The 18,972-nt window shown below is 38.3% G+C and overlaps 2 protein-coding genes and 1 non-coding gene across 8 annotated transcripts; 2 read left to right on the forward strand and 1 right to left on the reverse strand.

Annotated features, from left to right (window-relative positions):
- The first annotated feature begins 2,547 nt into the window (after positions 1-2,547).
- Positions 2,548-2,650, forward strand: LOC147862909 (U6 spliceosomal RNA). The gene has a single exon (XR_015529989.1). It is a non-coding gene; the product is annotated as a U6 spliceosomal RNA (small nuclear RNA).
- A 4,884-nt stretch (positions 2,651-7,534) lies between these two features.
- On the reverse strand, positions 7,535-10,868 carry LOC147862910 (uncharacterized). 2 transcript variants are annotated; one of them, XM_087320845.1, is made up of 5 exons: positions 10,727-10,868; positions 10,310-10,369; positions 8,643-8,780; positions 8,220-8,232; positions 7,535-7,895 (listed from the first exon to the last, which is right to left on the reverse strand). In XM_087320845.1, exons 1-5 carry the CDS (start codon positions 10,803-10,805, stop codon positions 7,886-7,888), a joined length of 300 nt encoding a protein of 99 aa, XP_087176971.1. In that variant the 5' UTR covers positions 10,806-10,868; the 3' UTR covers positions 7,535-7,885. The 2 variants fall into 2 exon arrangements, with proteins under 2 accessions (XP_087176971.1, XP_087176972.1); XM_087320846.1 differs by lacking the exons at positions 8,220-8,232; positions 8,643-8,780 and having other exon boundaries at positions 10,727-10,866.
- Positions 10,869-15,447: 4,579 nt separating this feature from the next.
- Positions 15,448-18,477, forward strand: LOC147862911 (uncharacterized). Of its 5 annotated transcripts, none has more exons than XM_087321387.1 (4): positions 15,448-15,754; positions 15,839-17,736; positions 17,985-18,067; positions 18,165-18,477. In XM_087321387.1, the coding sequence occupies exons 2-4, from the start codon at positions 16,006-16,008 to the stop codon at positions 18,175-18,177; spliced, it is 1,827 nt and encodes a 608-aa protein (XP_087177513.1). In that variant the 5' UTR covers positions 15,448-15,754; positions 15,839-16,005; the 3' UTR covers positions 18,178-18,477. The 5 variants fall into 5 exon arrangements, 3 of the variants coding, with proteins under 3 accessions (XP_087177513.1, XP_087177512.1, XP_087177514.1); XR_015529953.1 differs by having other exon boundaries at positions 15,661-15,734; positions 15,952-17,789; XR_015529954.1 differs by having other exon boundaries at positions 15,661-15,734; positions 15,952-17,746.
- The last annotated feature ends 495 nt before the right edge of the window (positions 18,478-18,972 follow it).

The following is an 18,972-nucleotide window of genomic DNA, read 5'->3' on the forward strand; positions in this document are numbered from 1 at the left end:
CACATACGCTTATATTTTCGTCATGTCTTCAAGTATCAAGAGATAGAAAAAAAAATATGGACAAGAAGAGAATATTTTACATACAATTATAGTGGGTTAAATGCAATAAAATTTTATTGCATATAATTCTAGGTGTTTCCATAATAATTGTGAGGAATTGGAATGGAGTGACATGATAAGAAGCGTTGGAGTCAAGAAGTTGATTGGTAGCTTCATCCATAGTAAGTAGAACTTCAATTTCATTGTCGCCCTCCAGAGTCTAGAGTAAGGATATATCGTCATTCCATTCATCAAGCAAGTGTGCCAAAAACAGAACCCCAAAACACATATATACCATCATTCACAATCATTTTTATACGCATATTATGAACAATAAGATGAGAAATGAATATGTGTGTGCGTGAGAGAGAGAGAGAGAGAGAGAGAGAGAGATTAACGTCTTCTAAGACCAAATTTGGCCCATTGAGACAATTGGTTTACAATAAAAATGGGGTATTTACCCATTCATCGAAAGTAAATAAATAATAGAACTTAATCTAAAGAGTTCTACCAAAAAAAACATGTTCTATAAGGAAATGACTTTATACTAGGCCTAGTTTCATTTCCATCCAAGTCTCTCGAAAAGAAGCGGGAGGTCAAAGGGTTTCAATGTGGAGGTGGCCCGTGGTCCCAATGTAAAAGATACTGCAACCATAACAGTTAGGTAGCATAGCTCATGTTCCCTTATCTTCTTAATTGTTTCTACTCCACGTTGAGTTGCTTTGAAGCTTGACATTCGAGGGTGTTTGGTTGTTCTTTGCATTTCTGCTTCATCAAGAGAGAGGTCGAGTGGTGTAGGTGTGTCCACATTCATCGTCTCCCCTTGTTCCTGAAAAATTATATTAGTTATATGTTGGTGAATATTAAAATGATTATGGTTAACATTTTGTAGTTTTTCCTTCCTATGTTATTTTAGCTCTAAGATATACTCCGGGGTATCTAATAGTTTGGAGAGGGTGGGTGAGGGTCCTATTATGTCTTGGTATTTCTCCCTTATCTCGGCATAAGTTGGACACTTGCATGTAAAGTGATACTCATCCTCTATCTCTATGTGACATAACCTACATAGCCTTTCCTCTCTAGGGACTCCATTAGTACGACCATCTCAATCTCAAGTTGGTGAGATGATATCCTAAGTTGTCCAATGGCCACCCTTACTGCATTTGTCAAGAATGTATCTAGATATTTTGGTTGTGTAATAAAACCTAGCTTAGAGAAGTGCATGAAGTGTTCCTTATAGTACAACATTTAGATGGGAGTGGCTCTTGTGGGGTGATCCATTTATATCGGGTATAAATTTGCCATATTTCTTGGCGTATTACTTTATTACGTTCCTCATGAGAGATTAAAGTTTGATCAGTCCCATGGTTGTACTTAAGGGGAGGTTGGTTATTAATGTCTATGCCATTTGCAAGTAACCAACGCACCACAATGCTATACCAAGAGCAACTATCTCCGAACTCATATAGGGACCAGGATGCCTCAAAAGCTTGACAGGATATCCCATCTTGTGGTTGGCTATGTATCCTATGAATAAAAACTACCAATTGGAAGAGTGCTTCTACTAACATTGGGGGCAGACTGAACTCTACTCTAATAATGTCATGTGGTATTGTCGATTTGTTTCGTAGTTGATGTGATAACATCATCACCAAAGGTCTCTCTAATTGCAGCCACATGAAGGACGGTAGACATGGAGCCCATACTATTGATGCATACATGAGTGAAGGGGTCACTAATGAATTGAAGAGCCATCTCTTAGTCTGTGGCTCTTGAAAGTATGCCTGGTGGCATTGTCTTTCTAAGAGGGAGAGGGATGCATACCCTCTCGTTAGCCTATCTTTGGTTGCTTGGGTCATCGAGAATTTACCTGAACGAGCACTAAAAGTGACTCCTAGATATACATATGATCCAACTACCTCAACTGGTTTATGAGAGAGTAGGTAACACTTACTCCTAACTCGAGACGATGTGTGAAAGATAAGGGCTTTAGAGTTCGTTAGACTCACTACCAATCCTCGTTGTGTGCAAAAGTCATCTAGGGCATTAAGGTGCTTTTGTAGGTCGTGTTTAGACTCCAAGAGCAAAACTATGTTGTCAGCATAGAGTAAGAGACTAACTTGCGTGCCCCCAATGGCTACTCGTTGCCTCCCTTACGAGCAATAAAATCAGTGATCTCATCAATGTAGATTCCAAAAAGAGTCGGTGATAGGGGGCAACCTTGGTGCTGGTGCTGGTGAAGCAATCGAAGAGGCCGCCTGGGCATTTGATGCACCCAGAGACTTGCTCATATAGAGCATTGATGGCCCAAATCATGTCATTTGGTATCTCCAAGCTTCTAAGCCTATCAAACAACCGCTCCCTAGGAACTATGTCAAAGGCTTTGCGGAAGTCCACAAAGCAAAAAAATATATGTTACATGCATAGGGCAATACTCGAACCTTGTACCTCCATGTTAATAAGTTGAAGCCAGAGAGAGAGAGAGACAGAGAGAGAGAGAGAGAGAGAGTCCCTTCGGGGACATCTGATAAAATTGGAACGATACAGAGAAGATTAGCATGGCCCCTACGCAAGGATGGCACGCACAAATCGAGAAGAGAGAGAGAGAGAGAGAGAGAGAGAGAGAGAGAATGAATGTTACAAATGGTCAATTGATTGAATGGATGTCTAGTAAGTTGAGGGATAAGTTCATGAATTAGAAGTCACAATCTTGGACATTTCATGTATGCGTGAAGGTTGTACAATGTATTATAGAACCCATGATATTATATTACTTGTCATTGTTGCCATGGACAAAGAAGGCTTTGCATTCTGTTTTGCAACCTCTTCGATATTTGTTGTGGAAAAAGAGGGATAAGATGGGAATCACTTGGGTTGCGTAGAATCATCTAGCAACCCGTAAATGCTTGGGGGAGATAGAATATTGAACTTATATATGCATATGATGGCTCGTAGATTTTCATTATTACAAGACATGTGTTCAAACTCACAACCATGGATATCTATTGTTCAATATTTCATTGAGAACAAGGGTTTAACACATGGCTGGACAACGATTAAGGCTTCATGGTGGCAATTACTAAATGAATGTATTTCACTTAGGATTTCAGGCTCTTCATGTGTTTAACACTTGGTTACTTCATGGCAAGAGAGCATTGTAATTCTTTGCAAAAAGAGTTACTTGTGTCTTCTCGATTATAATTTTGGCTAGGAAAGGAGAGATTGTGTGCTCAATTTAATCGTTTGTTTCGTTTGGGGGTCAAAGAGGTGGGGGATATAGTTGAGGCTCCATCTCAAAGAATTTTGGAGTTTGTTGAAGCGCGACAATTATTACGCATCCGCATAATTATGGGTTTATTTGGCAACAACTACAAAATATTGCATTGATGCAAGATCCCTTACCTCTACAAACAAGAGAACAATCGTGGATTGATTGGTATTTACGAGGTCAAAAGTTGTCGTTACAAGTGACTACTAATCTTTTGTATCATTGCTCTGTTGAGTCTCTTGGATGGTTATCATCTCTAAGGGCTGAAGAAGAATGGAAAATACACAAATCTGATCATGGGTGGTGGCAGATCTTACAACATAGTTGGCATTCTAAATTGCCACTTGTAGCAAAGGTCTTCATTTGGAGAGTTTTGATTGGAGGATTGCCTTTGGGATTAGCTCTAAAGCGTTGTGGCCTAGCAACGGGTAATTACTTTTTTTGCACTATTCAAATGGAAGATAGTACTCATCGATTTATACAGTGTTCGATTGCTTGTTAGATTTGGAGTTACATTTCTCAAATTTGGCAAGTTTTATCACGGTGTTATTTGACACCTAGATAGTGGGTGTTTGCACAATTTACACAAGTTGATCCAAAATCAAAGATGGAGATCGTTTTTCTATTTCTAAGATATTGGGGATTGCGTCATAATTAGAACATGCGCAACGCTTTTGTATTTGATGGTAGACATGGAGTGAAAGCATATCTACGAAAGTTGAAGGGAGTACTAATGTGACAATTTTCTTTATTGGAGCAGGTGGAAATTCTTTCCTCACTGGAGTGTTTGTCTTGCCTATTGGTGATTCAACATGTTCCACTACCCATGTAGTGTAGTTAGTGGGTGACTATACTCCATTGTCACACCCATTGTAAGTAGTGTTTTTTACACACATTATAATTGTGTGTTTTCACCAAAGAGAGAGAGAGAGAGAGAGCCCAAATAGATGTAGCTCAGTTGGTACGGTTGCCCAATGGAGACGAGGTGGTCATGGGTTCAACCCGTACATTCCATAATTGCATCTAGTGAATTAAGAGATAAGTATGAAGAATATAATAGAGAGGTGAGACAATTGCATCTAGTGAATTAAGAGATAAGTATGAAGTATATAATAGAGAGGTGAGACAATTGCATCTAGTGAATTAAGAGATAAGTATGAAGTATATAATAGTGAGGTCAATTGAGACAATTGGGTTTCGAACCCAAGGTGGTAGGTTAATTACCCTAAACCCTAAACCCTAAACCCATACATGCAGGATTCCAAAACATGTTCTTCAAGAGGTTCTTGGCTGAGATGTAGTCTCATGGTGTGCATTAATGATTGCAGAGTATGCCCCAACAGGGTCACGACCAGGAAGCCTCTTGAAAGTGCAAATAAGAGCTATCTATATAGCAAAGGAAAAATAAATTCACAAAGACTGCATGGAATGCAAAAGGATCGGCGAAGAAAGTCAGAAACCATGAGGCAGAAATTATGCCTCTTCAGGGATGCGTGGAAATTGTGTGTGGTTTTATGCAAATGGCGATAGTTTCTGAATATTCTGGTGGATATAGCAGTCTCATACTAGTCGAAATGGCCAGTTTCTGTGATGACAAAGAAGTGAAGGTTGCAAAAGTCAAGTAACCCTGTAAAAACAGGTCATCCACCAATATGAAGGACAAATCCTCTGACAAAATTGGTTTCATTGATGGAGGGGATTGAACCTGCATAACCAAGGTCTCCTAGATCTCTACTACAGTCAGATAGAATGAAATCACGATCTGCCTAACTGGAAGAAATGAGGGGTTGTTTGTGCATGAGAATCATAAGAACCTTAGTGTATGTTAACCTTAGGCAATCAAAGGCAGCAACATCTGAGGCAAGGCTGACAAATCAGATAGGACATCTATTCGTGCTGGAAATCGATATATATATATATATATATATATATATATGGTACCGCTCTATTGACACCAGAAGATGTTGTGCAGCACATTACTGGTCTTAACTTGAACAAGAGCTTCTTCTTAAAGACAAAGCAACTCCAATCAAAAAATCCTTAAGGATCATGGTGATTGCAAGTAAAAGGTCTGACCATCATCACATTATCTTTACTGATGTTGTGTGTGATGATGACCCACCATTAGAAATGAGATGCTGTGTGTGATGATGACCCACCATTAGAAAGACATTCTTCATCAAGGTTACAAATGTAGATGTGGCATAAGGCTTCCAGATGACAAAATATATCTTAAGGTAAAACAAGATCAGTACTCTCCACATGCATAATGTATCTCACATTGACTAAGCATAATGCCATGTTGCAAGACAAGCCATTCACATATCACCAAGCATTTCCATATGCGTAGTATATATCTCAAGGTATGTCACTCATATCTAAGAAGTCGAGCGCTTCCATATGCAAATGATATATATAGAATCCTCATGTCTGTATCTTCGGTATATTCTCTGGCAACATTTTTGGAGAAATTTTTTGGAAAGAACATAAAGACAAGGTTGATATCCAAAACCTCTTCAATAGTATTTCCCAACAACAAATAATGACAAATTCGGGATTTTATGTTACTTTATATGAAAGATCAAACCTTATAAGGACCTCCTCTCTTACATGTGTGCACGATTCAATTCAAAACAAATGTGTGCCCTCCGCACGAATCATCTCCCATCTCTTGTCGTCATAATTCACCATATGTATGGCTCATCAAAGCTCTCGTACCATTTTCTATGAGGTTTCTTCAAATTGGTTAGACTAAAGAGCTTATGGTTTTTGGGTGTAGATGGCTCAAATCAATTTAGGAAATCTTGTAGGTTCCATTGAGACAATGGCAAGGGTGTAGTTAACTACCATTGAAAAGGTTATTAGAACAAGGTTTTAGGTTACTCCATGTTTGTCCAATTCTCTTTCAAAAGATGAACTATTAAGTAGGAACTTGTGAAACAAATATCGAGTGCTTGTGAAACTAAGATATTTGATAAAAAAATAGCAGTTATGTTATACAAAGGTACCTGTAATCCACTTCTTTTCTTTCAACAATAAATTGCAATACTTCCAATCACGTAGCACTACATCAATAACGAATAACCAACCTAATAGAAAAGGAACACAAAGCTCAAATATGAACTTTGTAAATATTAGCACATCCATTGAATCGATAATTATTGCACTTCAAGGAAAGCATAACATATCATTACAATATTTTTACATTATGAATTCCATCATTTGCTCTGTCTAGTTCAAGCATTCTGCTAAAATCCTCCACACTGTTCTTCAGCATTGCCAAAACACTATTTCTTTTGATACCATCACTTTCTTGTAATTGTTTTGGTTGTTAGCTTGACATGTTAGTACATACTTGTCATTAATCTTCACTCCATATATAGCTTTCAAATTACGTGTGTTTTTGAAATATATGAATGTAATTGTTTTGATTGTTAGCTTGACATGTTAGTACATACTTGCCATTAATCTTTACTCCATATATAGCTTTCAAATTACGTGTGTTTTTTAAATATATGAATGATGATTACACAGCTAATCAATGAATGAGCATACTGACAAATTATTTAACCATTAATCAATACAAGTTGTACGTAATCAACAAGTGCACTCACTACTAATCTTATAATAGGTGAATTATCTGTAATCAGTATCTAATCTTAAGCCTAACCTTATGGAGCATAGAAGCCTTTGGTTCTCACATTCATTACCGAGCAAGATTTACGTGCAACGTCTTTGTAAAATACATAATTGAGCACACTCTATTTAGGTTTTCTAATAGCTTATGTCATAAAACCGACGCTCTTTCTTTGGCCTATCCAGATCTCAATCAATAGAGCATTTCCCTGAATTCCACAGAAATCTTAATGTGGACATACCGAACATGACTGAGTGTACATGTTTATCATGAATCTACTTCGATGATAAGTATACACAGACAATCTTACAAGACAAACACCAAATACTAAGCCTAAACCTGTTGTTACATATGCAGCAATATCCAGTATGCAACCTTGGTATTAGGTGTTTATCATGTATTTACTTTGATAAGTATACATATACATCATAGAAAGTGGGCCAATCCATAACACACTGGCAATAAATAATACAAAATGGATTACACCTAGAGTACAGTAATCCAAAGAATCGCATAAAGGTGGATTATCGCCTAATTTTGTTTCTTGCATAGTTGCATCCTGAGGTAAAATGGGACATCTGACAAAAGGATTCCATGAATAACAAGTAATCTTTTCATTAAGATGGTGAAAACGTTGATGATGGTACAAGATACATGACTACAGTTTGTATGTATTTCATTTTGATCTCTTCATGTACAAGTAATTTCTGTGTTTCTTTTTTCATTAATGTTAACCTGTAATTAACCTTTAGGTCAAGACTGGTTTTGACCTGTGGCACTAGGAGACCAACAAAAAGCATGGGAATAGGGTTGGTTTTATTTAGGGCAACCGTCTGATCTTGTTTATTCGAATCACACAGTAAATCAACGATCCGAGAACAAAGAAAAGCATCACAGATCCGTATGCTACCAGGAAAGGTATCGCGCCTGTATCACTCCAGCTATTGCTTTCTGGACAAAGAAACGAGAAAAGTTCACAACGAGATGTATTGGTGATGGATGAAAGATTAGTAAAAATAAATAATTACAATTTATGCATGAATCGCAAGTATGGTGCATTGCCTCTTATTTGCAAAAGTAGAAATAAATTTTAATTGGTGGAAATCAACTAGAGGAAGCATGAAAATGACTAGAAACATAGACGTCCTGCACATATTAAAAACAATTACAATGCTAATAACTGCTTCAAATAGCTTTCCTTGACTAAATGGCAACACAGGTTTAGTAACCAAAGAATACATTGCAAAGAAAGAAAGAGCTAACGCAATGCATTACCTCTTATTTGCAGCTGTAAAAAGTAATCAACCTCTACAAATAAACTGGAGAGAGTGAGAGAAACAAATTTGGACAGCCGGCTGGAGATTTCGAATGTTGAATGAACCTATTTTTCAGATTTTCCTCTATGTAGGCTCGAAGAACTTAAAAGTAACAATGCCTAATCATGCATTTCATGAACCAAAAGACACCAATCTTACCTTTCTGCAAAGAGCTTTGCAATCCCTAGGAAAGTACTCCTGGTGTATGTTGTGTGTGTGCATTCCCTCGGGGGTCTAGGAAGAGGTGGATTGCTACTATGTTATCCCAAGTGTTGGTTCACCATTTCATTCCTGAGATTACCGGTTCCTTCTGATAGCGGTGTGTGTAGCTCAAGTGGCAGTGCTGGCAAAAGGTAGACGAGGCTTGCCTAACCTTAGCTACCTCTAAATCTACAATTTTCAGCTGTGACAACCATTCTCTTCTCCAAATCCAAACCGAGTTGGAGGGGCTGAGTTACCTTCCTTCGTTGAGAGCTTTCCTTTGGATAGTTGATTGAATCCTCTTTTTCTATATCCCTGTCTATAAACCTAATTTCAGTTTCATGTCTAGGGCCTTATGTCGGTGTCTAAACTGCTGATGACTGGCTACCACTTTCCTTTGTATGGTTTGTGGCCCCATGGTGCCTTCACCAACTTGTGTTGTTGAGCAAAAAAATAAGTCTATCTTGTCCACTAAATTTTCACCTTGCAACATAGTGGGAAGGATTATTTACCAAAGTTTGTAATTGGCCATGTTGAGGTGCAGAACCTATGGAATCGATTTGGAGTCCTCGATAACAAAGCGAATGTGATTTCCTGGTGACTATAGGTGTGTCTTCTAAGTATTCGCGCAACAAGTCATCTATGTTCCAGGGCAACAAATCTTCTAAATCAGGGCTTGTCTACAGGTTAGGAGTCAATCCAAATTTGAGGGCTCATCTAAATGTCAGCAGACATCCAAATCAGGCCACATCAGTGTGTCTTAATTCCTTCCTTACAAATATATATTTTCTTCAAATTAGACTAGCAAAAAATTACAGATGGAAATCAAGTTTAAAAAAAAATATGAGCTAACCGAAGGAAAGCCATCCTCATCAAAGCACAGTCCCAGATATGGCTAAGAATGTTTCTCAAAAGAAGACAAAAACATCAGTCTTCGATGCTGAGAATATCACACAAAGAAATCATAATTCTTTAATCCTGATCAAAGCCGCAAATAGTACATGGAAGACAGAAAAACAATGGTTTTCTATGTTAAGCTTAAGTCTTAAAGCAGTGAATTCATTGTTTTTCTGCTCATAACACTAAGATCAAAACATGAAGCAAATACTTATCCCTGTAGTGGTCATATCAACAAGATTTTTTCCTTGTGTCTCTCAAACATTAACAGTAAATCACAATTACCTTGGCATATCACAAAGATTGATGCAAAGAAAGAGATAATTTTCTTAGTCTTCAAACTACAATTACCAAGGGAAAAACACGTCTTTGTGTATAGCAACAAGATTAACAGAGTACAATCACAGTTTCCTTCTAGCAGAATACAGAGATTGTTATAAAGGAAATCATAGTTCTCTTTCTGGATAAGATTAAGAGAGGAAAACCTGCCTTCTTTGGAGGAAATCACAGTTTCTTTATGTGGGAACGCTTTCAAGTTTTTTATGAGTTGGGCAGCTTTCAGGCACAAGGGAAAACTAGTAAAGTTTCAGCCGCATGAACATGACAATGGCAAGGGAGAACCTCGTAGCTTTCTGTACTGAAGGAAATTTAAAGTTGCTGTAGTGACAATTAGTCTGTAATTTTTCTATAACTTTCAGATTACAGATGGATTGAAAAAGGAGACATAGGAAAATATTAGGGATTACATGGTGCAAAACTTTACAGGCTCCTCTAAAAACAATTGAGTTGACTTTTTCTATGCATAAACCGAACATTTAACAAGTAGAACTGATCAAGGAAGTATCAGAGATGGAAAAATGAAATATGGATGCGAGTTTCAGATCAAAAAAGAATCCGAAAACAGAATAATCAAGGAAACAAATTTAGGATTTTCAGGATGCAGAACTTCACCATAAATCGGCCTTGAGCTGCGAGAGATGACCGACTCGATATATGAAGGAATGTAAGCACCTGCAATAAAAAAAGGGGGGGCGGGGATCTTAAATAAACAGATTTAGCTGCGAGAGGTGACAGATTTAATTGCTGCAAAATGGAATATACGTAATTTGGAAAAAAAAGGAGAAAGAAACAGATTTCTGCTCAGAGAGGATGATCGTGAAATCTGTGCCCTTATTGTTGAGTCCCCGGTGGTCATATGTCTGATTCCAATTCTGTGTGTTTGTTTGTGTGTGTGTGTGTGTGTGTGTGAGAGAGAGAGAGAGAGATTATAATGAAGATGATATGATGAAACCTGTTGTTTTGTTATCAGTATTCAGAGATGGGAAACGAGAGAGAGGGAGACAGACAGACAGACAAAACACAGATTACCTTGGCGTGGAGAAGGAGGAGGAGGAGGAGGAGGAGAAGAAGGAGGAGGAGGAGGAGGAGGAGGAGGCGATGGGGTCATGGTGTTTCTTCTCAGGAAAAACAGAAAGGGAGATTCCTTCGTGCAACTGGTACATACATTTGGCGATGGCGTTTTCTCTGTACATACATACATATATACGCCTGTCTCTGTCTCTGTCTCTGTCTCTGTCTCTGTCTCTGTCTCTGTCTCTGTCCAGCTCAAGCGTCGATAACCCAACCCACGTGTGCCTATGTATGCATTGTAAGGTATGTATGTATGTATGTATATGTGGGTATTGTATCCTATGTATGTATTTATGTATATGTGTATGTATGGTATGTATTACCATGAGGCATTCTAGACGGTCACTTGAGATGTGTTATCATTTGGTTCCGAAAGGGAATAATGGTGACCCCGACATCGCCCACCCCACGAAACCTATCATCTAGTATTAATACTACTAGGGAGGTTCGGGGGCGGGGGGAAGAGAGCGAATGCATGACCAATGTTGCCTCATAAGATCAGAAACAAACAGAATCAAAACAAAGCATTGTCACATGATCTAGTTTTCAAGAACCAAACAACAAAGACATCCTAGTCGACTATAGTGCCAAAAGAGGAAAGAGCTTAGTTTTCCATCACCTTTTTGCTTTGTACCATTTCAAAGTTGCTCTCCGACATGTTTGTTAGAACTTAGTCCCCATTCACGATAAGATATCATTAATAATTATCTCTTGCTCGCTCTATCCTATCTTTCATCATTAGGAACAATATATTGTTATGGAACCTCCATGACCAATACTGCTACTTTTTGCATTGGTTTCCATATATCGGCCTACATTTTTACGTTAATAAACGCATATTATGAACATGCAAAGCAAGTTAATGTTACAATCAATGTAATTATGTATTATATTTTAAACGAGAATACAAGTTTAATATGAGACAATTTTGGGATCATACGCTATTCGTTATTATTGCAATAATGTATACTCGAACAATTAGGACCAGATCATACATGAAAACAATTTCTGTCATGCACATGTACTAAGTTCTAACACTAACTTTTTGAAGATTGTTACTCTTATTTGAAGGGTGTTTACCATGCCTTCTTTGCATATGTTCATAATAATCATTGTCTTCATGGCATGAGCTAACCAATAATTAAAAACCACTTTCATGCTTATGCCTTCACACCCTTTGTGAGTAACTCGAGATCAACCTATAATGTTCCAAACCAAATTGAATAATTAAGTTCCTTAAGCTAATGACCTTTTAGTAGTTAATAGAAAAGTAAGGAATATGATATTGACAAAGGTTGGGGGTTGCACATCTCATGCATTCTATCATATGGTGATTTTGCAAATTTCACAATCATGTTTGTAAGCTCTTGGAAGTTGGTTTCATTGGGTCATTTTAGCTTTGTAGCAGTTAGTGGAGTAATGTATTGACTCAATCTACTTGAAATTGATCTGAATTTAGGAATGTTAAATGATCTTCAAGTTTAAAGTAACCATAGAGAAAGTGAAACCCTGGGATGACCTCAATATGTCAATGATAGAATTAAGAAAAACAAGTTATGTGAGAAACGGGGCCTTCTTCCAATAGGCAGTAAATTCGAGGTGTTGCAACACTGCAACATCTGTCTCACCTTTAATATCCTCATACTGCCCTTTCAAGGTATGCACCATCTCCATCCAAACATTCCCTACACTTTCCACTGGCTGAACAGTAGTATTACCAAACACCTTAGAACACCTAGCAGTCCAAATAAAACCACATTGTGGTGGTGCATAGTAGCTCCCATACTTCTTGCATTGCCTTTAACATGTAAGGAGCTTCCATATGACTTCGTTGCACCACCATTATCATTCCTCTTTGAATTCTAATAATCGTGTCATTTGGACATGCCTCATATGGCCACATCATTTGTGTCACTGTAGCCCATACAACCATACCCCACGAAAAACTGCAATCCCTAAACATAAAGGCTAGAACTCGAAACACTCATCTCCAAACTTGCTGTGCAGCATGACATTCCCACAAGTAATGTTTCAATGTCTCCATCTGACAACTACAATAGATGCATGCGGTCGACCCAACTGATTGTTGTAGCCACTGGCCAACTGGTAATGCTCTATGTATTACTAGCCATTGGAAGACATTTATTTTCATATCTTTCTTCCTTTTCCATAATGTTCTCAAAAACTTTGCTAGGAATTCAGATGTGATCCCTTGATGGGTCCAAATTTGACTAGCTCGTGGTGTAGTCTTGCGTTGAGCTGCCAAAATCTATCTTCCAATCTTAACTGAGTATTGAAAAAAACCACATCTTTTTTCCGCACGATCAAACAAATCTTTCCACCAAATTTCTCTCGGATCCCATTGCAACCTTATCAAAGGTTTCTTTTCAAAAACTCTCAATTTCCAATGCTCCTTGACTACATCAACTTGTGGATCAATGATCCACTTAGATCTGTCATAAGCAAGGATCCTTATTTTAGAGAATGTAGCATATTGCAAGATCTCTGGTTGTATCGTTGCTCTACATATACTGTCATCTTCCTCCGCATCGTAATCTTGACATCGTCCGCAAATTCAAGACATTTCAAAATTCTAGACCCAATTGGCGCTTAGCACCACCAGTATGGTTGTTCCTACCACCAATCACATAACTTGGTTAAGGAGTGGTGGAGTGTTCATACTATTTATCCTTGAGGGATGGGACCTAAGGAAGAATGCAACATATCAATGGTAGCTTGATGGTAGGTCAGCTTTATTGTAATAATTGTTCATAACTAATGAAAGGATATTCTCCGGGAAAAAAAAGGAAAAAAGAAAAAAAAGTTATGTAACAATACATACATTTGTGAGCTTGAATCCATCGACTCACAACCAAAAAATAGATACATTAGCCAACATGTTGAGTTGATAACCTAAATACCTTTCTACTTTACAACATCAATAAACCTAAGAAGTTGTTACATCAACATCTTTATCATTTTCATTTCCAAGATACTCCCTTGGCTTTGTTGTCTTCATGTAGATCAAGAAAATAGTTTGTCGCCAATCGCATCCCTGAGCATAACATAAATATTATATTTCAACATGAAACCACTTACCAACAAGAAATATCTCGTCTCCACCTTGTTACATAAAGGTAAAATATTTTTAAGTATTTGGCAAGGTGTGAACAATGACGTGAAAAATGATGTGAAAAATTATTTTCATATATGTTTATATCCATTTTGTTTCTTAATGGGTCAACCCATACTCTAAATTCCATGCATGTTCATATGTTGTCCCCTTGTTAATAACACACTTAATCTCGTTTCCTTAAGATGGATATAATGTATATGTATCAAGCTACATCTGAAAACTAGTCTAAAATATACATGTGGTTGGAGGACAATAATATATTTTGGTACCTAACTTCAACAATGATAATTAAGGGGTAGGCTCAAGGGTATATTATATACAATATAATCCATATTGATGCATAGGGGTTGCAAAGGGGATCCAAACCTTTCCGAAAATTGTTTTGACCATCTAATTTGTTGTTGTGGTATCTCATGTAGGAATCAACAACGGTTCGGTTTCAACTTGACAAGTTTGGCCTTGTCCAAACCAACTAGTTAAGGAGTTTTCAAACTTGAACTGAACTAGTTCCTAAATCGGGTTAGCCAAACTAATTAAGCCGGCTTGGGAAACAATTTGCTCAGAATGGTTAGGATTGACTTGAGCCATCCCAAATTGAGCTCAAACCGATTAAGGAAGCTCAAGCTTGAACAATGTCGAACTGAACTGCGCAAAGTGTTAAAAAATGGTTTAACAACTCAAATAAGGCATTAGCCGAGTCGTTCTCGACTCCTAATCCCGTGATTATATTGGCTTTATGGTCGGGGGGGGGGGGGGGGGGGCAATGGTTAGCTCAAATTTCGTATGTTTCCCAGGTCGAGGGGTGAGCTTGTCCATATTGGCTTTATGTGAGTGTTCAAAGTTAGCCTCTTTTATGCATGTTTGTGCAGGTGGAGAGGCGTTTGACGGTAACAATCGTGTTGGAACTGACAAGACATATATCTACAAAAGCACATCGGCATGAGTTGGATCTGACAGGACATATCTACAAAAAGCACATCGGCATGATCGTATAGTATAGTCGAAGGAATTGTGTTTCGGAGGGCATATAAAACAACTTACGAATGGAGGCCATATTTGTGATATTGGGCAACATAGAGAGAGAGAGAGAGAGAGAGAGAGAGAGAGAGAGAGAGTTGAGTTGGGTAGGAACTGAAACGTGTTGGGTATGTAGAAAAAAAAACGCAACTCAAGCAAAAAAGGTGCGTTTTTGCGTTTTTAGAAAAGCTTCGAAGAAGAAGAAGAAGAAGAGGAAGATTGCTTGAATTTTATTTTATTTTTTGCCCTTTTTAATTAATTAATTAATGAATTAGTATTAATTCATCCCACGTCTTTACATATTTATTTACTCAAAATTCATATTTTGTCATCATCATCCATTTCACTTAATATTTAATATATATATATATATATATATATTTCCATAGTTTTTCATATTTACATATCTGGCCTTCCTTCCTTTTTCTTTTTGCGTTTTTTCTCTTCCAGAAAATGTTTATAAAAACAAAAAACCCCCCAAAAAAAAAAAAACAAGAAAAGCATTTCCTTCTTCTGCCTCTGCTTCTGCGTTTCTCCGTTTCCCCGTTTCGTCGGCTTCTTGCGGCTTTATCCTGCTCGAGAAGCTTCTTCCTTTCTCTTTCTAACCCTAACCCTAACCCTAACCCTAACCCTAAACCTCGTACCAGAGCACAATTTTTTTTGGCGTTTCTGCGTTTCTTTACCTCTCCTCTCCTGCCGCTCCATCCCCCCGAGTAAGATTCGTTCTTTCTTTCTTTCTTTTTTCCCTCCTCGCGGAACCCCGAAGAGCTATATGCGAATCAAAGGCCCCTGCAAAACCTTATAGAAGACGACCTCCTTTGCGAAGATCCAAGGTATTAACTGGAAGCTCTGGGATTTCAAAACATTATGTCTAAATTGTCTTTGTTTCGATCGTTTAGCTTTTCTTTCCTCTGCAGAAAATTAGGCACCATCCGTTGAACAGGGCTCTCTGCCTTTTCTTGTTCTGCTTTCCATGTCTTTCCTGCTTTCCTGTTAAAAGGTATATTACTCTCATTTGCTTTTCTTACACATTCGTTTTTCACATTTATATTTCTATGGTAGAAACGGCAAAGGAGTGTTGAAGATGTCGAGACAAGATCATTTTGGAGTCATGAGATTGGATGGCCCAGACTCCTCCTCTTCCTTCTTTCGATCTGATGACCCAAATTCATCATCCTCTCCATATTTCCAAGAAGAAGAAGAAGAAGAAGAAGACGATGATTGTGATGAAGAGGATCTCCAGCACGTCTTGATTCCTGCTTGTGTACTTGGCCCGGAGATTCTCCAAATATTCCGATCCACTAATCCTCATTGGCGCCCCAGAGATTCCACGAGGAATCTTCCCGAAAGCTCAAGGAAACACAAGAAGAGCTGTCTGACGTGCTTCCGGGCCATTCAGCAAGGTAACCCACTTCTTTTTGAAATGCCACATGCTTTGCAGAATTATTCAGTGGAGAGGCTATCATTCGGAAAACATCCGTCTTCACATATCACGGATAATGCATTCCAATCAACCGAGAACTCATTCATGATCAAGCCATCTCAACTTCGTTCTATGAAGGTGACTCCTATGGATGTCTCCTCCGAAACATCCATAATGAAAGCTCCTTTACTTAGAGCAATGACACAAGCCACTGAACATCGAGTTATATCTGATAACTCAGCATCACCTTGCATCGGGCAGCAACCCATCAAACTGAATGCAAGGGAAGAGTATGCTATAACACGAACCACCAGTCCTACACAACAACATATCATGAAGAAAGTTCCGGAAAGGATCCATGAGTCTCCTCAGTTTAAGAATACGGGGCTCGCCCTTATTCAAGCCCGAGCAAATGAATCTTCAATTCCTGACAACATGGTGACATCATCTGAGGAGGCCTCTGAGGATACAATGGCTCGTTCTCGAATAGATGTTCACACTACCATGAAGCCGGGGGCAGGGGGTTTGGTAAAACCTTCAAAGTCGTATGTCACTAATAGCTCTCTCAAGTTTGATGATCAAATATTGATTGATAACCAAGCTATGTTTGATTACATCGTGGCCACTCGGAAGCTACCTGAAGGGATTAGCCTCGCAACCATTGATGAGCGAATGCAAAAGAAGTTGTTATGCCACTACAAGAGCTATTGCCCTCCGTGCCCTCATTGCAATAGTAATGCATTTGTGAAATTTCGATATTTCAACAACTCAAGCAAGTCGACGCTGTTGCAGCCGAGATACTCTTGCAAAAATCCTGAGACTTGCTTGACAGTACAAGAGAAGACTGGAAAACCGGGAAGTAGGGATTTCACTCTGCAAAGACCAAAAGATGCAGACAGTTATGAAGGGGGACAAGACATATCAGCTAGTTTTGTGGCTAAAGATGCACATGCAGATGATCTCCAAGAGAAGAAAGAGGGAGTGAGGCAACCACAAATGATTGCACGGATTGGGAGCAAAAGGCCACATCATGATTTGAGCTCTGGTGCTGTTACTTCAAATCAAATAGCAAAGCTACCCAGCACAACTCTTTCTTTACAATCTCTTACCGGATCAGGCGCAGGGGCTGGAATACATACTTCTGGAAGTCATAGCTCAAGGATAGCTGATTCATTTAAGGCAAGATGTTTGCTTGAAGCCCCGAAGGCAATAGAAGATTCAAATAGCTCGTCTTCTACCACTCAAACTGCTAGTGAAGATAAACTGGGTATAGATGTGAAATGCAGTTCAGAAAATGGCGGTGGGAGACTTATAGTGCAACCGATCAGTGTACAATCAATTACTCCAATGGAATCCAGTCTGGTTGACCGATCCAAAGGGAAGATTGCCGAGGTCAATATCCGTATGTTCATAGACCTCTCCAATACTTCTCCATGTTGATATGAGTGTGTTTATATACCCTCCTGCATTCCATAGTCTTTTAAGTTGGCTGGTTATAAGGTTTTTGCTCTTGGTTATGTTCTGGTGTGTAACTTCTTATTAACATGTATAAGCATTTAACATATGCAAAAAGGTTTAATCTTGATATACGATATTGTATAGCATTTTCTGTGTGGCTGTAAATGGTCGAGTTTTCACAGGGTCTGAGGAGGAACGATAGAAACTTGGGTTGTTCTCTCTATGCGGCTGAATGTAATACTGAGCATTTGTTCACTGGGCAAAGGTGATGACTGAATATGGCAAATATTGAAGGATAGTTTGTATGCATTTTTCCCACTTGCCTATGGTTTTTCTGAACCGTGTTTGTTTTCCACATGTAGCTTACATGTATGAAAGCGAATGTGTATTCAAGGGGTCATGTAAGTTCAAAACAACCTCGATCCTCATTTATTGCTGTAAGCTAATGAATGTAGAGTTGAGATGTGAAATAGAGATGTATGCATTACCTTGGTGGCACAAGCTCTGAGTTCACACAAGGAAGGATCCTTTATGAACTTTGGCAATGAGGTGATCTATTGAAGCGGCTAGGGTAAATCCTCACAAAGTAACCAAAATATGGTTTTCTGGAAATCAATATATAAAACTGTGAAGGTTGTTGACCCGTTTATGTACATAATATGAAGTGGCATTTTAACTCTTTGTTCTAAAATGCTGTTCATCATTTGTATGAGGACATACCTTAAAGTCATATAAGCATGCTCAACCATGTATGGGATTAATTTCAGTCTGTAAATGCTTTAATTGGTCTTGCTAATGTGTGGCTACCTTAAGGATGGTGATAATAAAGATGGTGTCTTTACCCAAACATGGTCATATCGAAACATTTAAGACAAACGAATTGTGGAGATATTTATATAACTTACTCCAAAATACTTGTACTAGAGCTTGGTTATGTTGCAATGCAACATATTGTATAATATACATGGTGATACATTGTGTTGACTTCCCCCCAGATGTGTGCATAATCCTCCTCAAAAGATTAGGAAGTATGAAAAGATAGCATTAGGAGAGCCCCAAAAATTGCTCTTTTATTTTATCTTTCTTAAAGGTTGATATCATGCACTTCACACTTGAGTTACCACATTTACAAGGTGTTGATAACGATAGGTTTGCTGAATGGAAAATTGC

Source organism: Azolla caroliniana, unplaced genomic scaffold (assembly GCF_043228905.1).
Source record: "Azolla caroliniana isolate FFs.n. ecotype wild unplaced genomic scaffold, voAzoCaro1.0.p SCAF_6, whole genome shotgun sequence".
Lineage (NCBI taxonomy): Eukaryota > Viridiplantae > Streptophyta > Polypodiopsida > Salviniales > Salviniaceae > Azolla > Azolla caroliniana.

Coding starts and splice junctions, on each gene's coding strand:
- LOC147862911 (XM_087321387.1), top strand. CDS start 16,006: ATGTCGAGACAAGATCATTTTGGAGTCATGAGATTGGATGGCCCAGAC. Junction 17,737..17,984: donor CCAAAGGGAAGATTGCCGAG/GTCAATATCCGT, acceptor GAGTTTTCACAG/GGTCTGAGGAGGAACGATAG.
- LOC147862910 (XM_087320845.1), bottom strand. CDS start 10,805: ATGACCCCATCGCCTCCTCCTCCTCCTCCTCCTCCTCCTTCTTCTCCT. Junction 10,370..10,726: donor TCCTCCTTCTCCACGCCAAG/GTAATCTGTGTT, acceptor TTTTTATTGCAG/GTGCTTACATTCCTTCATAT. Junction 8,781..10,309: donor CAGCTCAAGGCCGATTTATG/GTGAAGTTCTGC, acceptor TTAGGTTTATAG/ACAGGGATATAGAAAAAGAG.